General features: G+C 44.7%; 1 protein-coding gene across 4 annotated transcripts in view; it reads right to left on the minus strand.

The window, feature by feature from the left end:
* LOC116239159 (phospholipid-transporting ATPase FetA-like) overlaps positions 1-17,584 on the minus strand; it is a 74,899-nt gene that overhangs the window by 40,325 nt on the left and 16,990 nt on the right. For all 4 annotated transcript variants that reach the window (XM_090132690.1, XM_090132691.1, XM_090132689.1 and 1 more), the window contains exon 3: positions 8,709-8,767. In XM_090132690.1, coding sequence (XP_089988816.1) covers positions 8,709-8,767 — 59 coding nt within the window. The remainder of the gene's footprint in view (positions 1-8,708; positions 8,768-17,584) is intronic.

Consider the following 17,584-nt stretch of genomic DNA (forward strand, 5'->3'; position numbering starts at 1 on the left):
TCAGCACCCCAGAGGCCAGAGGAGCATGTCACCGTGCCTCTCAGCAGCCAGGCAGCAGCAGCTGCTATGCTATTTACTATTTTCCTGCCAGATTGGATAGTACTGAAGATGTCACCACATGCAGGGCTGTGGTAGCAACGTGAGAGCCCACACGTGGTAACCATGAGCAACATGAGTTGAGATTCTAGCATCAATCCAGAGGTTTACTGTTTTCAAGCCTAACACTGCTGGAGTATCCACGATCCAAGGGATGAATGGTTGTTCAAAACACAAGGTCCCAAGGACACAGCAAAGTGTGAAGGGACACACTGAGCACAGTCAAGAGTCTGGAAACCAAGGACATAAAGAGCTATGATCATCTAAGCAGACAAGCATAACACATTAGGTTCTTCCCCAGCTCAAACTGAATCTTGGTGCATATTTTTCCTAGCACTTCGGGGAAATGGCAGTCACTTTACTCTCTTTGGTACTGAGCTGTACTGGATTTCCCTTTTACATGAGGTTTATTAAGCATTCATGCAGGGTTAGCACTGTACGCATGTATGCCATCTGTTGCCAGCACATCTAAAGTTTCTCTCAGAGAAACTCTCCACACAAAAAAAGCCTATTAACCCCCTGCAAGGAAACCTAAAGTGCACAAGAAAACAGATACTGCAAGTGCACCTTCATCCAGTGGTAGGTTTGCTGATTCAGTAGAAGAGCAAGTATAGTATTATAATCACTTTTAGAGACTGCTAAACTAGTGGGTGCATAGGAGCTACTAAATATGACCCAGAGACCATTTCCAATCCATGCATTAATCCAGGACATCTACCTCTAAATCAACTCACAGCAGCATGTTTCCACCATTAAATCAATTATGAACTTCACTGTGAGGTGTGCGAGGGGGTATCCATCTGATCTTAGGCAGCTGCTGGATTTCTGACTATGTTCCAGAAAGTACACAAAGTACAGCAACATTATTCAGCATTAACTTTATGTTTTATCCTTTTGTACAAGCCAATGAACAAGCCTCAAAAAGACCGGAGATGGAAATGTCCTTCATAGAAGAGCTCAAGAGATGGGCTCAAGAGATGAGTACCAGCCATCCTCATATAAAATAATATTGCCCATCTCTTGGCATCAACTAGTCATCTACAGGTGTGGTTAATTTTGCCTACGACCTAAATATCTTGACACTTCCTTAAATTTGGATCACATCAGAACTCCTCTGCAGAGGAGATGTGCTGCAAACAGGCTCCATGGAATGGGCACTGCTAAAACAAGACAAAATGCAACAGCAGCACCCTATGCATACAACAGATTCCAAGAATTAAATGATTTGCTTGACAAGTCTGTGTCCACCAGAAAGCGTCTGGCATATTTCTAAACAAAATCTGGATCTAAAGACATCCAACAAACTGAAGAAAAATATCACTGACACTTAAAAAAGAGAAGACAGCATCTACGGGAAGAAGTCTGTATAAGGGACTTGACCCTCATGCGTCACCAGATCTCACAGGGTCACATACAACATGGGAAAAACTGCTCTGTAAACACTCACACAAAGTTTAAAGGACTTTGCCTGCAAAAATCTCAGAGGTGGATAGGAAAAGAATGGGAGCGGTTTATTTCAATTCCTGCCTTCTATTTCTGTCCATTAATTACGTCAGGAAAACCACTGAATGAACCAGACATTCACTGTGTTTCCTATTGCCATTAGGCATATTAAAACGCCCAGAACAAACAATTTCCACATGCTCAACTGCTGGGATCTGAGCATCCACGTTTGTCTCCACAGTAGCTGAAGATAGCAATATTGTTTGTTATGTGCTGGTTTGGGAACACTGGCACACTATATGGCTCAGGAGGAAGACAGGTAGTGTCAGAATGGAGCTTCTCATTGTTCTGAAATCTAGAATTAAACCCAAACATCAGAAGCAAAACCTCAGCCTTTCCACCTGAAATCTCTGCACTCCCATTTCAAGGAGAAAACTGAAGCTCTGTGTGTGGGATCATTACCATGTTACCCTGAAATATTCCTGCACTGCATACTTTGACACCTTGGGCTTTCGGTTGGCTACAGGGAAGCTTTCACTGGGCATTGCTCTAGACCTTGTTCTAGTCCATGGTGCCTGATACCACGCAACCAGAGCTGCTTCACACCCTGACTCTGGGATGGGCGCTACAGACTCATGCAGTGTGTTAAGCAGTCCATGCATAGTCAGTATTTTATGAGAAATGCCTGAAGAGCATTTGAGCATTATCCTCACCCATGCCCTACCTTTAGGGAGGACGACACATGTGGGACAAGTGATGGAGAGGAAAAGTTTCTGAGCAGTAACTGTGAAGAGATCCTTCGGGAGCTCCTCCTTCTACAGAATTACAAGAATCAAATATTCACAAAAAGCCGCTCTGTAGGCCAAGAACCAAATCCTTGATTCTGCCCCTCCATGTGCCTGCATCCAGGAGGACTCAGCATAGTTAGCCAGCCCCAGGCTCTCCAGATGCAAAGCTTGACACCAGAGCCTGTGGGCGAGAGATGAGTCTCATCTGCTCTTTTCAGGGGCTCAATCACACCTCCTGAAGGTGTGACTCCACCGAGATGCTGTCCCTAAGAATAGTGCTCATAGCAGCGCGGTTACACACGTCCAGATCTGGCAGATGAGCTGTTGCTTCGGGGGTGTTTTCAGAAGCCTGCCTCTGACGTCAGGCCACGGGCAGACGCTCAGCAGATGGCTCCTGCCTTTGTTCGCAGAACAAACATGTCACCTCCGCGCTGTGAAAGCCAGTGGAAATAGGAGATACTGCTGCTTTTCTGGTCATATTACAGGGACTAAAGGCGGACTGCCAGCAAAGGCAGGGTATGGTATTGTCCACCTGAATTTATACCCCTAGCTCAGTCATATATTGTTTTCTAGCAACTGTATAAACTTGCCCAAAACAAATCTTGCAGAAAACTTGGCTGTCTTACGGTGAAGTGTAGCACAGGGTTCAGTGCAGGGAAGCAGCTGAGAAGCAGGAGCAGCCTTCCCACATGATCTGATAAAGCCTTGTGAGGAGATGGCAGGAGTGAAATTCAGTGGCATTCTGTTCACCTGCAGGAGTGCATTTTGGAAGCATGCACATACCATACGCAAAAATGTGGCCCTCGTACTGTTAACGTGCTCAAAGACATATTTGATAAACTTGTGAAACAGGGCATGTGGTGTCACTGAGGCTCTGCTTTCATAGAGAAGACAGGATAGCCACATGAGCTCTGTTTTAGCCTACCAAGTTCACTGCCTCTTTCACAACAGTGGGCAGCAGCCCCAGCTTAACAGGAGACTGAGAAAGGGCTTCAGTAAGTCAATAGGCATCACCACGTGCCTGTAAGGACCTCATAGAGAAGTAAAAAGTCTACCCACAGAAATGAAAGGCTGGCCAAATACCAGAAACAGAAAGACTTATATTTAACCCACATTTTTTTTTTGTTTCTTTTCTTTGTAACAACTTCAAGAAATTATTACCTATACAGCCCCTTGCCCCCCTCTGCCTCTTGCAACTAATAATAAACTGACTTCCAGGATCGAGTCACACATTCAGTATTCCAGGAAAATCTCTAGGAACATACGCTCAGTGAGCACTGTTTCCCTTCCTTCTGCCTGCAGACATCCCATGCATGACAGAGCTGTTACTCAGAGTACCATCGCTGTGGCAAGCGCCCTTATCACAGTAGTGCAGAGGTGTGCAAACAGAGGTGACATGGCCTGTCAATGGGCTTCAGACCCACAGTATGGTCTTGCTAGCCTTCTCCAGTTCATCTGTTGCTTCTGGCTTCCCTAATGGACTGTGCTGCTTCTGGCTTCCCTAAATGGACCTTGGACCTGGATCTTCACCTCATCTTGACTGAGACTATCTCCATGCAGCAGGATTGCACTTTTGTCAGTGAGGACACATGAACATGCATCAGAGGACCTCCAGGTCCCAGCTGGTCCCTTCCCATGGGCTGCACCCTGGCTGGAGCTGTTCCCTGGCAGTGCAGACCAATGGATCTGTACATGGATCCAGCTTGCACCTTAGTAATGGCAAAAAGAGTAATGCAGGATGCTGCTGTTGTTCCTCCTTCAGGAACTACTCAGACCACTTTGCACATCACCAGGATACACTCCCTTCAGCCTCAGGCAAGACAAACAGGGGCAAACACGGGCAGGTTTGGGATGTGATCGAAGGGTAGTCTACCAGGTCACAACATCCCTGAGGATAACCCTCTGGGCATCTTCAGATGTTAGCACAAAAGCACAGGAGATGGATCAGAATCTGAGCCCAATGCCCCAGTTCCTTGATCTCCCAAATTTCGAAGGGATAAGAACCTGGCTGCTCCTCCAGCCCCAGCCAATTTGCAGCGGCAATAGGAGGCTATTTTCCTCCTCCTTGTTTCACTGGAGAATTCATTAGGTGACCAGGGAAAACAAAAAGAGCCCAAGCAGCCTCCTCGCTGCTGGCCCTGCGGAAAGGATGCTGGCTTGACCCTAGATCCTGATCCAAGATGAAATCTGTCATTGACTCATGGGTCCTGCATTTCCTCTCCTATTGTCTGAAAGCCAATTTCAAAGTTGTTTTCACAGCCCTTCATGACGTCCTACTGCAGCTGTGCTGAATTCCAACGTGAAAGCGAAGAAATAAAAGGGAATGGGAATCTAAGCAAACATCGAATACCCTCAGAAGAGATTTTCCTCTCCACAGTGTCCATGGACAGAGAGGTTCAGGGATGTCCCACAGTGATGGGTCCCCATCGCAGCGGTGCTCAGGACACGGCAGCCAGATTGCATCACAGAAATCACAACAGAACCCCCTAAACCTCAATGGAACACTTCTGGCATCTTGCTTTTCACTTCGTTTCAGCCTTCAAAACAGGCAAACCTCTTGCAGAAGTCAGGAAGGATCTGCCTGTCGGAGGTGTGAATAAATACAGGATTAGGAGTTAACTTTTTGTATTTACAGACCTATATTGGGTCCGTTTCTGTGCTGCAATAAGTGTCTTTGCATGTCACCCCTTCCTGCTTCGTTTCTGACTCATTCCTAACTAATTTTGTGAGCTGGTGGGTAGTATGTACCTTCACACTCAGCCCTTCCAGTTAACTGCACAACACTTTGTACTGAAGGTTGGTTTATTTTCCTAAGCTACCGTGTTCCTGCTGTGCAGCAGCATAAAGCCAAGGGCGTTTGGGGCTGCACCACTCTGAGAGCATTGGTTTCAGCTTCACACTGACCCAAGTAAACCCTGACCTACCCAGAGCCATCACTAGAAAACGTTGCCCTTAATCAAAGCGAATCATGTTGGACACTGGGAAAAACTTCTCCAAAAGAGCAGTGATGCCTTGCTAAGGCTGCCCAGGGAAGTGGTGGTGTCACTGCACCTGGAGGTGTCCAAGAACCGTGGAGGTATGGCACTGAGGGACGTGGTGGGGATGGGTTGGCGGTTGGACTGGATGATCTTAGAGGACTTTTCCAACCTTATTGATTCTGTGATACTATGAATAATCATCAGCAGACACCTAGGAAGCACCATCAGGTCAGAGATATTTCCCTTGACTCCATCTCAGCCAAGACTCCGCTCAGATGGATCAATGAGACCACCCCATTTCCAGCTGACTGTAGGACACATTTCACAGCACGTGGCCTATGTGGGGACAGTCCTTCAGCTCCTCTTCTGAAACTGCCCCTCTGCCTCCACAGTAAGGTGATTTCTACCAGTGCACTGCCTATTTCCCTTCTCTACCCCTTCAGTTCAGCTGCCCATCCCCTGTGCCCTGCTGGTGCTCAGATAAGGGGCTCCGCAGATGAAGTGACGTCTCTGAGACACACTGCTTTTTGCCTTTAGAAAGTTTTCTGCTGAGCCCCAGAAGCAAATCTGTCCTCTGGATTCTCCTGCAAATCGAAGTGTGATGGATCTGGGCATGCCCTTGCACGAATTGGCAAGCATCATTTTCTGTGGTGAAGCATTATATTCCTGCAAAGCTGGTTTGAGAGTTTTCAAGAATTGCTTCATATCCAGCAACTGCCAGAGCTGATGTCACCCTCCACGCACACAAAGGATTTTTCAGGTTTTTTTTCCCCTCCCCGTTTCTTCCTTCACAGATATCCTGTAGACTTTGTACCGCAAAGGGAAGATAACTACAAATGGCTCAGGGCCAGAACACTCACCCGACTGTACGTGCCCACTTCCCTGTTCTCACCAGCAGCTCTGTCCCTTTCATCCATGCCTACACAAAAGAACTCTCTTTTTAGTAAAAGGCTGAAACCTGCACACCAGCTGTGACACACAGCCTGGCTGCAGTAATAAAGCAAAACACTACGCCTCTGTTTGCATTTCCCTTTCTTCTCACTGGCCTTTCTCAGCAGCTGCCTCACCCTGGAGAAACATTTACTGCCTCACCTAGCTTTCTTACAGGAACCTGTTCTATAGGTTTTATGGATAACATGGCTTTAAGTTACCAAGAAAATAAACTTTATCCCTGTGGCTTTCATTGTTCAGAATGCTTTCTAGGTCTTGTTACATTGCTGCGTTTCCTTCTTGTTTCTGCCCAGGGTCTCCATTCATAGAATGTAGTTTCATATGCACTGAGGTCCAGAGTCTGGACTGTCTTGGTTCTGCTGGACCACATCCTAGTGCTCAGCAGTGCATCTCCACATCACTTCCAGAAATATGAATATGAGGAAGGGACCCAGATTTAGCCCTTCAAATGGAGTGTAACACGGGTAGAGTATCATGCATATGCCAATGCATTGGGAGATTCTTTCTCCTTTTAGCATTTCCAGAAGTACCCAGCAATTTACAGGATGGGACCAACTTACAAGCAAGGTTAGTAACTTTCATAAAACATGGAAATGTAGCTTTATAAATGGACCTTTCATCAGAATTAATGGAAATAAGCAGCCAAGGACATGGTGTTCAGCCCTATACAGCAATGAGTGCTTGCATTGCTGCTTGAAGTATTTTAGTACGTCACCGCCCACTCACCTACTCAAGATTTGTCTTTTTCTGGGCAGTTTTCTAGAATTTCTACGTCTCAGTCCACACTGGGCTCCAAAAATCATTGGCCACAGGTGACTAAATTGAGGGGTACGATTACTGAAACTCATCGCCAAGATTTAACAGCTGGCCCTCCGGCTGCCTGCACTTTCACACCCAATCAATAGACTCTTACAGAAACCCTCCAGATCTCTCACAGCCCTCTCCTTGATTTTGGTTATTTGCAGATCCTTGGCTACATAAGAAATAAGCTGGGAGGCAGTGACATGTAGTTATCTTTGTGAGTGTCTTTTCAAAAAATAGACTCAGTGCCAGGAGAGTTGTTTGTTCTCTCTGTTCTGACATCATTGTACACCTCCCTCCTACCTCCCTGTCCCACTGCCGCTCAGACTCCGCGCTGCAATCAACCAATGAAAGATCTTAAACACACTCATAGCAGCAACGCTCACCACAGAACTCTAATTGTAGGCTCTATGCGTCTCAACCAGGCTTGATATAGCATTTGTGCTGCACGGTCTTTTATATACATTATTTACAACGCATTTCATGTTCAGTACTCATGCAGCAGCGCTGTACTTAGCAAGGCTCTAACCTGTGTAGCTCATGGATGAAAGCTGATTACCAGTTGATGTTGCCAACAGATCAGCTACGTTAAGATCTTTAGTCAAAGCTAATGGCAAGTCTAAGTTTCTATCTTATAAAGAATCACAATATATTGAAATGTTGAGGTTTTCAGTTATGAAAGGACCAAGAAAACACTGACAACGTGCCTAAACAAAGCATGATTCAAATGAGCACCTGAGTAAAATGAAGGATGAATTTCATTGCTGCAATTCAGAGACACAAAAGACAAAAAATCACAAAATTCACTGCAATATAAGTTGGCAGCTGTACGTAACTTTGAACAAGTACATCTTCAGGATTGCCCAGCCAGGAGATGACCCTGCAGCCAAGCAATATGGCTCTACCAGCAGATCTAGTCCTTCTCTGCACACAGGGAATACAAACAGTCCCCATCTTTGGGAATTGAGCTGCCCAGGGGGCTGCCTGGCAGAGCTGAGTGATGGGCAGCACGTCTCATGGTGCTTCTTGGAGTCACAGACTTCATGGCACAATGCGAGGCCAGCAAGGCTGTGAAGAAGATGGAAATAAAAGCTGGCAGGAAGCCATGAAGGCCAGATTCAAAACCTTCCTGCCAGAGAGGATTTCACTGCCAGAGCTGAGGAACTGACACATTTCCTTTCATGTTTTACTTTAAATGGAGCCACGTTTCCAACAGAAATTTCCCCCACAGGTTCCCTTACTGAAAGACCTTGGAGGCCTGATCCTGCAAACGTGAGGCTCTCAAAAAAATTTCTGGAAATATATAAGGTCACTTATGTGCTTTTCTAGCATTAGGTCTCCTTTGACCACCATTTGCAGGCTGAGCTGCATGGGTGACTCAGCAGTGAACCATCCTCTGACGTGTTCTGTGGCACTTCTGTCCTCCTGTTTCACCACAAAACACAGAAACAAGCCTTGCCCAAGTCTTTCTGGGAAGCCCACGGAATTAATTCCCTAGATTTATTTTCTGCCGAGTCATAGATCCAGTTCACCCATGCCGTGCCCTCGTAACAGTAAACTGAAGATGAGTCCTTATGGTGTGTGGGCATGAAACACGTTCAACAGCATCTGTGGCTACAGCTGCAACAAACAACATTTTCTGGGTACTTACAGCATATTCAAACTGTAGGTTAAAATTTCGGTTGTTTGCTTGAAGGTGTCTCTCTTCCTCTGCAAAGAAGAAGAGTCACATCAGACGTGCTTGAAGGTAGGCAGAATCAATACAAGCATGAATGAAGCATCAGAAAGAGCAGGTGGAGCTGCTAGCAGGTGATATCACCTGGAATCTGTGCTGCGTTCTAAATGTCCCATGTTAGGGAATTGGAGAGACTTCCAGTATTGACAGAACAATTTGTGTGCACAGGTTGCTCATCTCCTGCCAGGAATCAACGTTTAGCTGGAGCTGTTCACTATCCCTGTTCTGCTCCGTATCTTGCCCTTGATATTTGTGAAGCTGTTTCTATGGGCCTACTGTTAGTGCCACTCTTCTACTAGAAATGCACATTCTCGCATCACCCCACAATTGGACATCACCACTGCACCTATCCTGAAACCAAAAACCACTGGAAGGGATTTCAAGAGGTCACCAAATCTACTCTTTATCTGAAGAGATGGTTGTGCCTGTCACTCTCAACCAAAGTTCTAGAAAGCTTCGGTGACAGCTATTTTTCCAATTGCCTATTCCAGGACTGTGCTGTCTTTCCCAGGGGGAAGTTTTTTTCCCATTGTCTAATGTAAGACTTATTATTTCAGTTTAAACAAATTGTGTCTTCTCCTGGGATGATCAAAGGCGTTCTTCTGCTCCCTGTCATTTCCTTGTGCTACTGGTCAAGGACACAGAGCCCAGATGAGTTCATGATGCAGTGAAGGCTGCTCAGCCTTGCTGCAGTTTATCCTTGGAAAGAAAACACAATTCTTATCTTTAGTCAGTTCTTACAGTTTGATCTGTCCAGAATGGCACCATTCTTGTCGCTTTCCAGTGGACTTTCCAGCTAGTTAACCTCATTCTGGAAGCACAGAACCCAAAATGAGCCTTAGTTTGCAGCTACAGCCTTACCACAGCAGAGCAGATTAGAAGGGAACCCTACCTGCCTTTCTGACAATTAGTATTTTAAATGGAAAACCACCTTGAAGCTATTCAAAATAGTATCCTTTTGCACCACCAGCACTTGGTATACAATGTACGGGCCAGAATATGACCCATTGGGGCTGATCCCTTCTGGCACAAACCTCATCAGGCAACACCAACCCTTGATTTATCCCTACTGAAATGCATGCAAACTTCTTCAGACTATTCCTCCAGTTAGTCAATTCTTCTCCTATCTTTCAGTGTGCTGTAACTCCTGCCAGAAGCAGATTTATTAACTGTGCTCTTCAGACTGCTAGCCAAGCAGGAAAACAAAATACTGAACACCAGATGCAGAATACATCATCCATGATGACTCTTGAGTTTGATTATCAGTCATTGATAACTATTCTTAGTGTATTATTTTCTCAAAAATGTTGGCAATTGGCCTACACTGATTTTCTCTCATGCATGTATTTCCAGCTTACTTGTACAAATGCCACAGATAGCAGCCAAGACACATTACAGCTATCTAAGGCTTCTTTGTTAGCCCTCTGGCTACTACTAACACAGAGTTAATTTGTGTTGGATGTAGTATTTCTGGACTGCTGGCTGTTAATCATCTCTTCCACCACACACTTCCAGTCACTTTGAAGTGGTTTGTTTGACTGTTTCAACCTTCACCCAAGAAGTGAAGCGTACATATCTATAATTGCTCAGCTTTTCTTCTCCTCCTGTAAAGCCTTTTTGCACTGTTCTGAACCATACCTGCCTGCTCCGGAGTGTGTCCAAGGCAGCAGGCTTCAGGCTATTATCTGCCTCACTAACCTGCCCCATTCCTTCTTTATTCCAGCCCCAAACATCTCCCCTTCTCCTCTGTTGGCAGCAACTAGTGTGTGAGGTGCTTAACTAAGGAAAAAACATCAGATTCCTTAGCATGATTTCCTCAACTTTTTCCAATAGGCAGTAGACAAAAAATGCCTTTGATCTTCCTCCTACTAGTAGAGTTACTGAACCCCAGAGAACCCAGCTTCTGCAGAACAGCTTTTATTACCTCTTACACCCTCGCTAGCTCTTTTTCACTTTGAGCTTTGCAATGCAGTTTGTGCTGGATAAAACAACACTCTGTACACCTTCTAGAAGCATCCTTCCTCTGTCTGAGGTGAAGGAGATTCCGCCACTTTCTTCATTCACCCTTCTGAGTCTCTCTGAATCATCATAGCTTATACTCCTGACCTTAATATCAATTATTTAAGGAAATCACAGCTCTGCTTAATTCTCCTTTCCAAATTTCCTTCCCCTGAGTTAATAATTCTTCATATTCACCAAGGTTTCATTCTTGAATTCCATTTTAAACACTTTGCTGTTGCAACTTTTTTCCCAAGCAACACACTGCCATTTTGTCACCATTCCCATTTATACTACCTCCTGCTCTAAGCTGCCCAGCCAGTTCCTCCCTGTTGAAGGCAACCACTTCTGGAACAGATCCCTCTCCATCTCCAAAAGCCATCTACATCAGCACCAACAGACTGTGCCTGCTCAGCCCAAGAGCAGAGGAACACATGGTTCATCCCCCTGTTCCTTCCCAATTCTGCATCTTCAGAACCAGGATTCCTTATTTAACACCATGCCCTGTCATTCAGAAAACTACATTAATTTCTACCGAAGTCTGCTCTTTTTGGTTCACTATGCCTATGTTCTTTACCCTTGCTTATCATTACTCAGAGATCTGCAATTTGTTTATCCTTCTCTGCTCCGCACTGGATCTCAGAGAACATGAACATACAAGGAAAACATCTCACCCCCTGCCACCTCTGTTATCCTTCCAGAATGAGCTTTATTCTTTTCTATTAATATTTCAGCCTCATGAGTTCCAACACGTGTCTATTATACCTATTAATGATGTATTAAGACATCTAGTTCTTCCTGTTTATTCAGTCTTGCATTAGCAAGTGTCTAAGCTATTCAGGGCGCTGAACTGCTATCCTTCCTCCTTTCCCTCCAGAAACCCTATAAATAACATCATTTCCCTAATTTTTTAAGCCCTTTTACAGATCGCCAGTTTTCATCTCTGCATGTGGGCTGTTTTCATCAAGCCCTCTAATTACTAATTTAAGCCCTCTTTACTATGTTAGCAGGTAAATGTATTTTTCCTTTTCCCTCAGGAAAGCTCCCACCTGCCCTTGCTGGGTGGTACAAACCAATACAGAGGCTTCATTCAAGACTCTGAAAGTGCTTAATCCCTCACTGCTTTCCTCAGACACATATTTATCTTCTTCCACAACGTGAAAAAAATATGCAGAGAGACTGAAACTGCTCGTCCACTGCCCAAGAGGAAAAAAGAAGCAGAGCTCAGCAGGTCCATGCTGACACGGCTACACCTATTGTGTTAGGTGCCCTTTCAGGAATTTTCTTGAGAGTAACAGCTGTTACCAAAGTAGATGACAGAGAAAGCATAATCCCGTGATGGACAGATGCACAAAGACATCCAGAGCTGCTAATCTAGGCTGGAGTCCTGCAGGTATTTATTCCTCTCCCAGGACACAAGCAATTGCACACAGCATGCTGCAGCACATCCATCTCGATACTGGCACTCCTCACTTTCAGAAGACCCAAGCTCTTAGCAGGCATCAGCCCTCTAGAAGCAGTGTCCTTTAAAGCCAAAATACAAGGCTTTTTCTAATGGAAAGATTTTCATTTTCCTTGCTGGATATCATCCAGTACCTTTGCTAAATCAAGAACAACCACAAATGGCAGAGGGTGCCTCATCCAACATCAGCGAGCCAAACTTTCCCTCCTCCAGTTGGTCCAAAGGAGAACCACCACTGACCACTGACCAGAGGCACGTGGCAGCACCATCTCAGTGATTTCATTTTTGGAAATAAATAAATAAACGAATAATAATAATAATAATAATAATAATAATAATAATAATAATCAGAACCCACTATATTAGACCAGACAACTCCTACTCATTTCTGTAACTGTTTGGGTAGAAATGAAGACACTTGAATGACTACTGTAAATAAAAAGTAGTGAAAGTCTACATTACCCAGCTATATCTGTAACCACAGCTCAGACTATTCTGGATGTGGATCCAAGTACATATGTCTTATCGTGCACTGGTAATTCTGGAAGCATTGGGGAAAGAGGAAGGGAAATCTGAAAAGCGATCGCGTGACAAGTTTTTCAGCTCTTGAAACTTTTCTTTATTCTCTAAGCAACCTATCTTAAACTTTCTGCTTCTGCAAACTGCAGTTACAAATCACTGGAAAGAACAAGTGGGATCTGTGCTCCAAGTTATCATCTCACTGCCACTGAAAACTATTCTAAATTATTCATCAGTGGAAACTCAGCGTACATAAATATGGCTTAGTGCCCAGGTCTTGGTCTAACCACTGAGACCAAGTCACTGGGAAAGTGGCTGTTTTCTCAGGCAGACAGATTTAGGAGCTAAACCAGAGGGTAACATCTGGATTTAATAACATGAAACCCATGCCAAAAATGAGCTATGAATGTAACTGGACGGCCCACCAGCCTTCTCATTTAGGGCTTTTGCATGGAAAAGTCCTGCAGAAGGTTAGTTTTGAGGTCTAGTCAGAGAGCTTGGAAATTTGCTGCCGGTTTATGCTTAAGGAGAATGTGCCAAGAGCTTTAAACAGGCTTCTGGAAAGGGTTTATAGAAGTTAGGTCTTGTGGATCTAAGGAGCGGGGGGAGGTTAAGATCTGCCTGGTTGTGCCAAGTCATATACAAACTAGGGCCTGATATCTCATGCTTGAAACAAACACAGCCCAGTTAGGGGAGTGCCAGGGTAACCAAGCCTGACAACAGAACTGAGACAAACTCTATAAAATAATAAATCTCTGCTCCACCCTTTAAACAAGTGACCTCAACAGCACAAACATCATACCAGATGAGCTGCAAAAAGTGGCAGCTGGGAGCTGGGCTCATCTCCTCAGCTTCCCCTGGAGAAAGGCTCGCAGCAAAGTCATTCACCTTGCCAATGCTAACTTGTGAAAGCTGTAGCCTCATCTACCTTGTTCCTCAGGGCACATATCTGATCTTCCTGGGACAGTGCTTCAGGAGGCAGCCATTAGGCCTCACCCCAAGAGGCTGTAGGCAGGTCTCTTAAAAGACCCCACCAGTTGCAGCACACCTTTGTTTTCAAGACTTGCAATGGAGAATGATAAAATCACTGAGGATCACCTCTAAGATCATCTAGTCCAACCCCAACTCATTCCCACCATGCTCACTAACTATGGTTAACCATAACCATAACCCTCAGCTCCACATCTCCATGGTTCTTGGAGACCTCCAGGGACAGTGACTCCATCACTTCCCTGGGCAGCCTGTGCCAGTGTCTCACCACCTTTTCTGAGAAGACGTTTTTCCAAAAATCCAACCTGAACTTCCCCAGTACAACTTGAGGCTTCCTTCCATCATATCTTGTCTTCCTTAAGGCTCAACTTTTGGACACCTTTGTGGTGTGATCCAGCTTTCAGTGTCACCTCTCACTGATGGCACAAGTGCCACCTCGCAGCCTGCGCACAGAAGATGGCCCATCTCTTCACAGAGAACCCCCTGCCATTATTTCTGATCTTTTCTGGACTGCTGCTCTACATGCACAATCAAACGAAATCTGCCATAGTGTGTCGATACCTGTGTACCCCCCACCAAAACAAAGAAAATTAGTGTCCATTGAGGGACAATGTCATGGGAAAGGGCATACCACGACATGGTGTATTAGGCAAATAAAATTGCTGCTCTTAGGGAGGTTACTAGGCAAGCTACTAGCCAAATTATCCCTTCACTTTAAAGCAGTAATTGTTCTTTTTGAGAGAGAAGGGATGTAAACAGCAAGATTCTTGAGTACCATTCCAGAGTACTTATAGCTGGATTAAAAAGTACAGGCTTGTTTTCTATAGCATACATCACAGGATTCCAAGCTACAACATGGCAGTACCTTGCTGGGACCTGAGTGAGCTCTACACAAAACCAAAGTCAGGGTTCTTGACCCAACAAGTTCAATGATTTAATACAAATCAGAGAGTAGATGGATGAAGGGAAGCACTGCATGATGAGTTTGAGGCTTACACTCTACAACATCTACATATACATCACACAGCTGGTCTGAGATGCAGATAAAAGCTGAAACTTAAGGCAGTTAAGTTGCACCAGGGTAGGTTCAGATTGGATATTAGGTAAAACTTCTTCTCAGAAAGACTGGTCAGGTACTGGCACAGGCTGCCCAGGGAGCTGGTGGAGTTGCTGTCCCTGGAGGTGTTCAGGAATCGAGAAGATGTGGCACTGGGTTAGTGGGCATGGTGGAGCTGGGCTGGTGGTTGGACTAGATGATCTTTGAGGACTTTTCCAACGTTAATAAATTTAGTCTGAGTATCAGCATAACACCATAAGGTTTCCAGGGCTGGCATGCCAACTCCACGCCACAAAACCAAAGAGCATCCTTGGCTCTATCATGGTGCAGCCATGTGCATGCAGCTGGAGGAGAGATACGAGCCAGGTGGGACGGAAATGGGAGAGGTAAGGATTATAGCCCAGACCTGCCTGGGGCGGGCACAAGCCCAACTGCAAGGTAAACGAAGGTATTCTCACTACTGACTAGAAGGAAGGGCTCTCAAGGGCTCTGTGTTATAAAATTGCATGGTTTGAAAATGCAGATACCCCTTCCTCTGCAGAGCTTCTCTGGCTGGATGCTGGCGCCTTTTCATCTCTGAAATGGATAGTTTGTACTGAGTGGGAGGAATTTAATCTAGAAATCTGAAAGCAAGGCCATTCAGAAACAACATCATAAACATAATTAGCCTATTCCCTCCTGCCTTTTCCTCCATTATTAAATAAAGGTCTTCTCTATCGTATCATTTTTTTCTCAGAATAACGAGAATACTCGTTCCTCCTGAGGAAATTAAATGCAAGAAATACACATTTGTGTTAATGGATCGGGTTTCGTGGGCACAGTGGAGCACAGCAACTGGAATTTGCCAGTACAGGTGAAATATTTCATGTGTTTCTGCACAAATTATTATGGAAAGATGCTTTTTTTTTCTTAAGTGGGTCTTCACTAACAGAAGACCCACTTATGAGAGACCTCAATTTTCATACAGCAGATGCAAGGTCTGAAATTAAAAATTTCAAGGATGAACTGGAATTATTTCCGCTTGAAGTCCAGTAAATGTTTAACACAATGCTAAAGTTCAACACTGGGTCCTGCCCTTTTCTAGAAACAGCATTTGATATTATCACCATAAGGAAAGAAGAACAAGGAAGGGCTCCAAAAGGACGCCTTTGTTTGCCCACCATGTTTACACTCGTGTCAAACAGGACTTCTGGGAGGACCCAGGCCTGGGAGAGGTGCTGGATAACCTTAAAAGAGAAAGCATTCCCTACGAGGTCTTTCTGGGAAGGGATGGAGTGTACCTCTCCTCTCCCTTCCCCCAGCTCCTGCCCTACTGCCAGCTCTGATTCTTCCCTCCCTTCCTCCCTTCCTCCTCCTGCGATGTCTCACCCACCTGCCTTGGCTCTGGGCAAGGGCTGGGGCTCTCCAGCTCTCAGAAATGCAACAGATTATTTCTCAAGTAGCATTTGCATTTCTCACATGTTGTCAGCCCGTTTCAGAATGAAAAATAACAATATTCAAATATTTCAGCAGCGAAAATCGTGTCATCTTCATTTTGGAAAAAAAAAATAATAATAAATTTGGAAATTTTATTTTATTTGGCTTAGATTTTCCTTCGTATCCTGTTTTGAGTAGTACTCATTCAAAATCATTTGGCCACTCAGCATGGTAAATAAAGCAGCTTCATTTTGAAAAACCAGTCTGACAGTGACTGGCTGGCACATATCATATCCTTTACTAGAAAACATTACCTCAGACATGTGCCACAGCTTGACACAATTGCACACGCTGTCAATAACAGCAATACACAGTGATAGGAAGTGATACAATATCATAAAAATAAATACAGATCTGAAACAAACTTTGAGAAGCTTTTCAATTCACAGTTATTTTCCTAATGGGAAATTGTGTCCAAATAAATATATTTTTCATGCTTGGTGTCTGTTGTTATTTTTCCTGCTGGATATTAATGGGAGTCCCAAAGGTCAGCCAAGCTTTAGGCCCATGGAGTGAGTCTTGGGCTGTACTCTCCCTCAAGAGCTGCTCGTGTCAGCTGAGCCCAGACCTCAGCTGCTCAAAAACCACCTGTCCCTCAGCAGCAAGAAGGAAAGCCCGGTGCAGTTTTCCAAAAGCCTTGTCTCAATTTAAGCCCTTCCTCTTCCTCTCACTGTGCCCCTAGGCTGGGTTGATAGACATGAAGCTGCAGCAATGATTCCATTTTGTCTTCAAATTCTTCAAAATGTGCAAACTGCATACTCTTTGCTATGCATGTTGGGTTCAGGGCACTTGTGGACATGAGTTTTCCCTGTTCTCTATTTCTGTACGTTTAATAGATGGCACCTGACCACCTCCATCCTCAAGGTACAAAGCACCAATGCTGAGTTCTACTGCCACGGGAACAACCCAGTGAGCAGAGATTTTCCCCATTTCTCAGCCATTGCCAAGGCTTGATCCTTATTTCTTCACAGACACTCTGAACCAGAAGTTTTCCCTCTACTCTTACCTTAGGAAATGCTCATTGCAAGTCAAGTTGCACTGAAAAAGACCTCACAGATACTGTTTCCATGGAAACACCACTGCTTACCAAGAGATGTAGTCCACTTTGACTTGAAGAACCTCACTAATGTTGACATCTTAGGAACTGGTTTCCTCCAACAACTTTTTTGTTTGTGCCTGATATGACAGGGACTGGAATTAGATGATAGGTAAGGTCCCTTCCAACCCAAGCCATTCTATGATTCTGTGTTTCTGTGATTTTATGACACGCAGATTGTATGATTTCTAGAC

Source organism: Phasianus colchicus, chromosome Z (assembly GCF_987193195.1).
Source record: "Phasianus colchicus chromosome Z, bPhaCol1.hap1.1, whole genome shotgun sequence".
NCBI classification, from domain to species: domain Eukaryota; kingdom Metazoa; phylum Chordata; class Aves; order Galliformes; family Phasianidae; genus Phasianus; species Phasianus colchicus.